The sequence below is a fragment of the Seriola dumerili genome, unplaced genomic scaffold (assembly GCF_002260705.1).
Source record: "Seriola dumerili isolate Sdu_G_001 unplaced genomic scaffold, Sdu_1.0 BDQW01000091.1, whole genome shotgun sequence".
Classification (NCBI taxonomy): Eukaryota; Metazoa; Chordata; class Actinopteri; order Carangiformes; family Carangidae; genus Seriola; species Seriola dumerili.
This window is the reverse complement of record NW_019174346.1, coordinates 2,250,090-2,256,441: the sequence shown is the minus strand read 5'-3', so window position 1 is coordinate 2,256,441 and position 6,352 is coordinate 2,250,090. Positions and strand designations below refer to the sequence as shown.

The 6,352-nt window shown below is 41.4% G+C and overlaps 1 protein-coding gene across 1 annotated transcript in view; it reads left to right on the top strand.

The window, feature by feature from the left end:
- LOC111222209 (sodium/calcium exchanger 1-like) overlaps positions 1-3,994 on the top strand; it is a 23,210-nt gene extending 19,216 nt beyond the window's left edge. The window contains exon 9 of the mRNA XM_022745836.1: positions 2,238-3,994. Within this exon, the coding sequence (XP_022601557.1) occupies positions 2,238-2,617 (380 nt within the window). The 3' untranslated portion in view covers positions 2,618-3,994. The remainder of the gene's footprint in view (positions 1-2,237) is intronic.
- The last annotated feature ends 2,358 nt before the right edge of the window (positions 3,995-6,352 follow it).

The window sequence follows — 6,352 nt, the reverse complement described above, 5'->3', positions numbered from 1 at the left end:
TCAGCTCTGATCTCTACAACTCACCTGCTTCTCTCTTTATGCTTCATCCTTATTTCTCTTGCTTCCACAGATACGTTTGCCAGTAAAGTTGCCGCCATCCAGGACCAATATGCTGACGCCTCCATCGGGAACGTGACCGGCAGCAACGCGGTGAACGTGTTCCTGGGCATCGGGGTGGCGTGGACCATCGCGGCCGTTTTACTGGCAGACCAAAGGCAAAGTGTTCAAGGTGCACCCGGGCTCCCTGGCTTTCTCCGTCACCCTCTTCACCATCATGGCGCTCTTAGTAGTGCTGGTGCTGCTCTACCGCCGGCGTGCCAGCGTGTCGGGCGGGGAGCTCGGGGCCCCGGACAGCCAAGCTCCTCACCTTCTTCCTCTTCCTGTCCCTCTGGTCCATCTACATCCTGTTGGCCTCCCTGGAGGCGTACTGCCACGTGCCTGGCTTCTGAGACAGAGGGAAACGCACAGACACGACTCCTCTCCTGGTTTTTACTCTACTGAACGTGTTTTCGCTCTGTTTTTGTCTATTTTCACAAAAGTTTATATCTATTTGTACATTATTATTTATTGATACTGCACAATATCGATTGACTTTGAATCTTTTGAACTTTGGAACTTTGCTACCATCCACTGCGCTGTGAAGGATAGCTTTTGCCACTGAAATTCAACCTGCTCTCAACGTTTCCTCCTTTTTTGAAGCATTACACTCCACAGGACGTTATGACCAATCATTACTATCAGCGTCAAACCTTCCGTCACTTGACATGTAAAACTTCTGGGTCATGTCCTCCCGTGTGGACAATTAATTTGAGTTTGTAAGTGTTAAGAAAAGCACAAGAGTGAAGCGAGAGTTGAGGGATGTTTAAGAAAAGCTAAAGCCGGTGTGAATGGGATGACATTATACTTGACATTCACATAAAGGGAAAGACGTTACTGAAGCCAAAACACCCTGTAAAACATAGCCATGTGTTGATATTTATTACTCAATCTATACATTAATTATTCATTGTGTATCATGTATAAGATGAACATTGTGCGTGGGGGGTTTTGGTGAAAGAGTACGTGTGTTTTATTTGCACGTTATCAGAGTTTTTGGTAATCTACTTTAAAGTACTGTGTGTGATATTTTGACATGGCTGTTGATGTGTTGATGTATTCCTGTACATGTGAATCACAGCTGTTATCAATATCTCTTCACTGCCTGGCGCCCTCTCCCACAAAGCTTTCCTCAGTCAGTATCCAGTTCGACACAGCCAGCGTTTACAAATGCCTTTTTTTAAGAACATAAGTCAACCTGGAGCAGAGTGGCTGCTTTAAACCGTACTATGAACTATTAAGTCTTTGAGCACATTTATTTAATTTTTGTGCGCGTGCGTGTTGTGTGTGGTGCGTGTGTGTGTGCGTGCGTGCAAGGCATGGCACTATCTCGTCACAGGTGCAGTCTGAGTGAGGATACGGAAAGGACTCCAGTTTTCTTATCAGTCACAATGACACTGTGAACATTTTTCAGCAACATCACTTTTAGAAGAAGCACAGCCGAGAGCAAAGGGCCACTTTTTCAAATCACTACAGGGAGAGTGACGTCCTTATCACAGCACAATCACCAAACAGGTCCATCAACCGAGATGAAAAATGTGCAAAAGAGACGGCGTGTACAGTATTTCCTGAGAGTGTCTCCTTGTGTCACGCAGCAGTTGATATTGAAGTTTGTTTTTTTATTTAACCTAGAATCTGTAGAGCCATATTTATTTGTAACAGTATTACAGTAAGGTATTTATATGATCCGTTTTAGTTTTATTGATATGCACGTTTATGTATAAAAAGTGGAAATAAATGTTGTTGATTTATGATGCAGTAAGATGCCGTGTGTCTTAATTTCACCTGTCGAGAGACATTAACCTGTTTATTTCATAAAGGTAGGTTTAACATTATGTCTGTACAACAATAACTCACAAAAGTTATGACCTGATTTGGATTTGGATCAGCTGGAAACCAGCTGCATGGTAGAAAAGTGAAAAGAAAAAAAACTATAAAATTACACATGTAAGCCTTTAGTTATACTTACAAATATTTATATACAGTAAGTTGCCTTGTTATTAAGTTTTTGCCACCAACAGTTTTTAAGCTCTGTATGACTTTATTTTGAAGTGTGTGACGCCCTCTGTGTCAGCTCTGATCTCTACAACTTCACCTGCTTCTCTCTTTATGCTTCATCCTTATTTCTCTTGCTTCCACAGATACGTTTGCCAGTAAAGTTGCCGCCATCCAGGACCAATATGCTGACGCCTCCATCGGGAACGTGACCGGCAGCAACGCGGTGAACGTGTTCCTGGGCATCGGGGTGGCGTGGACCATCGCGGCCGTTTACTGGCAGACCAAAGGCAAAGTGTTCAAGGTGCACCCGGGCTCCCTGGCTTTCTCCGTCACCCTCTTCACCATCATGGCGCTCTTAGTAGTGCTGGTGCTGCTCTACCGCCGGCGTGCCAGCGTGTCGGGCGGGGAGCTGGGGGGCCCACGGACAGCCAAGCTCCTCACCTTCTTCCTCTTCCTGTCCCTCTGGTCCATCTACATCCTGTTGGCCTCCCTGGAGGCGTACTGCCACGTGCCTGGCTTCTGAGACAGAGGGAAACGCACAGACACGACTCCTCTCCTGGTTTTTACTCTACTGAACGTGTTTTCGCTCTGTTTTTGTCTATTTTCACAAAAGTTTATATCTATTTGTATCATTAGTTATTATTGATACTGCACAATATCTGATTGACTTTGAATCTTTTGAACTTTGGAACTTTGCTACCATCCACTGCGCTGTGAAGGATAGCTTTAGCCACTGAAATTCAACCTGCTCTCAACGTTTCCTCCTTTTTTGAAGCATTACACTCCACAGGACGTTATGACCTAATCATTACTATCAGCGTCAAACCTTCCGTCACTTGACATGTAAAACTTCTGGCGTCATGTCCTCCCTGTGTGGACAATTAATTTGAGTTTGTAAGTGTTAAGAAAAGCACAAGAGTGAAGCGAGAGTTGAGGGATGTTTAAGAAAAGCTAAAGCCGGTGCATGGGATGACATTATACTTGACATTCACATAAAGGGAAAGACGTTACTGAAGCCAAAACACCCTGTAAAACATAGCCATGTGTTGATATTTATTACTCAATCTATACATTAATTATTCATTGTGTATCATGTATAAGATGAACATTGTGCGTGGGGGTTTTGTGAAAGAGTACGTGTGTTTATTTTTGCACGTTATCAGAGTTTTTGGTAATCTACTTTAAAGTACTGTGTGTGATATTTTGACATGGCTGTTGATGTGTTGATGTATTCCTGTACATGTGAATCACAGCTGTATCATAATCTCTTCACTGCCTGGCGCCCTCTCCCACAAAGCTTTCCTCAGTCAGTATCCAGTTCGACACAGCCAGCGTTTACAAATGCCTTTTTTTAAGAACATAAGTCAACCTGGAGCAGAGTGGCTGCTTTAAACCGTACTATGAACTATTAAGTCTTTGAGCACATTTATTTAATTTTTGTGCGCGTGCGTGTGTGTGTGTGCGTGCGTGTGTGTGTGCGTGCGTGCAAGGCATGGCACTATCTCGTCACAGGTGCAGTCTGAGTGAGGATACGGAAAGGACTCCAGTTTTCTTATCAGTCACACTGACACTGTGAACATTTTTCAGCAACATCACTTTTAGAAGAAGCACAGCCGAGAGCAAAGGGCCACTTTTTCAAATCACTACAGGGAGAGTGACGTCCTTATCACAGCACAATCACCAAACAGGTCCATCAACCGAGATGAAAAATGTGCTAAAAGAGACGGCGTGTACAGTATTTCCTGAGAGTGTCTCCTTGTGTCACGCAGCAGTTGATATTGAAGTTTGTTTTTTATTTAACCTAGAATCTGTAGAGCCATATTTATTGTAACAGTATTACAGTAGAGGTATTTATATGATCCGTTTTAGTTTTATTGATATGCACGTTTAATGTATAAAAAGTGGAAATAAATGTTGCTGATTTATGATGCAGTAAGATGCCGTGTTGTCTTAATTTCACCTGTCGAGAGACATTAACCTGTTTATTTCATAAAGGTAGGTTTAACATTATGTCTGTACAACAATAACTCACAAAAGTTATGACCTGATTTGGATTTTGGATCAGCTGGAAACCAGCTGCATGGTAGAAAAGTGAAAAGAAAAAACACCTAAACAGATAAAACAGGATTTTCTGACAAGTTAATGCAACGAACTGCAACACCTCTACAAACACGCACTCCGTCTGACAGTGATAGAAGAAGTCCTCACATCCTCCACCTCAGTAAAAGTACCAGTACACCAACACAAAAATAACCTCACATCCAAAAGCACAAACGTATTATCAGCAATATATATATACTGTATATATATATATATATGTATATATATATATATGTATGGCAGCTTCAGAATTACATGTTATTACTGCTGCATCACTTCACATGAAGACATAATTTCACTGTTGTAGGTGGAGCCGGTTTTAGGGGCCCCTCTAAGCAGGGGTGGACAGTATCAAAGTACTTTTACTTGAGTACTGTACTGAAGTATATTTCTTCAGTATCTGTGCTTTACTTGAGTATTGTTTTTTTAGAGACGTGACTTTGACTCCACTACATTTTTATGAAGTACTCTTACTTTGAAGCATAGCTTTTAGTCAGGGAATGAATTTTATTTTATTTTGAAAATGTGATTAGATACACTGTGTTCATCACAGGAGAGAAAACAATCAAATAGTCCAGAACTCAACTCAAGTAAAAATTTGACTGAACAACTTTCACTTGTATTGCAGTCACATTTGACCAGGACTCAGGTAATGCAGCTGTACTTTGTCCACCGCGGCTCCACGGGGCCACAAGAAGAGTCTCAGGGTCGTAAGACAATTAAAGATAAATTTATGTTCAGTTTTTGGACTTTTTTTCTTTTCTTTTTTTGTAAAATAATCTGATGATTTTACCACTTTGGACCTTGAATAGTTATTTGAATGAAACATGTTTGCCACTAACGTTGCACTACAGGACAGCAGTTAGCTGGCCGACTTCCCACCACAGCTTTAATAGAACTGTCATAATAATCCTCAGTGGTGTTTGTTTTCAGCACATGAAGTAAATCAGATTATAATTACCAAGACTCACACATTAATCATCAAACACACAGAGGGATGTCTGTGGGAGTGGGGCAGCAGGACGCCACATCTCTATCACGTGATCATGTAATTACATAATATACAATAATACCGTATCACTGTATTTTCCACTTTCCTCAGAGGCTGCGAGACGTGAGGCTCAGGACACGGAGTGACTGTGGTGTTCTCAGCTGAGATTACTATCATAAAGACCTCAGTCAAGAGAAAGTGGAGCTGATGATGAGTCGTTGAAGAAAAAGACCTCTGTGATTTTTAAAGTGTTTGGGTTTCATCATGTTGACGGCTGTTTAGCCTGATGCTCAGCAGCAGGAACAAATTACAGAAAATAATGAGGAAGAGAGAAAACAGGGTTTTGATTTATATAAATTGTTTAATCACTTTCCCTGCTGGAGCTTACACAGTGTCTTGATGATTGTTCCTTTTTTATTGCCACCATAAAGATGTCCTAACTCCAGGCGTATTGGCGGGAAATGAACACCCACCGTGGCAAAGGATTATTATTTTTTTCGTACAGGCACACTGTCACTTTTGTGAATTCTCGGAGCGTGAGATTACTTTGTGCTCCCTCAAAAACCTAAAAACGTGGATTTCCATTTTATGGATTCTCTGACAGCTGAGAGAGGAGCTCCTTCCGCTCAACTCTCTGCAAGGGTTTGTATTAAAGGTCTCTCCAGCTGTAGAGGATGAAGGTCTGCGGCAGTGGTGGTGCAAATCTATTATAATTTATATTTTAAATGTTCTTGGTCTTTCAGTCTGATTTTTCATTTCAGTCCAGTTTTATGAGTGCATGAGTAGCTTGACCTGTAGTAGTTTGTGTTAAGAGATATTCACATTATGTGAAAAACGTTGATTTAAAGAAGCCAAAAAGGGTAGGATGAAAGAATGCATGACTTTAAATATGATCTACAAAACCACTGTTTATTAAAAAATCACATATTATACAATTTTCTATCCTTCAAACCAACAAACACGCACAGGCCAGAAGCAGCATACAGAATACATGGAGTCCCATTCTACAGCCAACAAGCCGTTAACAGCGTGAAAGTGATTAAGTGTAAATGCACAAATTAAAGTAACATAAAGAGTGAGGTGTTGATAACATAGTCCAAGTGAATTCTTGCTGGAGGACTGCTGATCAGAGCGAGCACATAGAAGCTGCCAACATTAAGGTTTTAA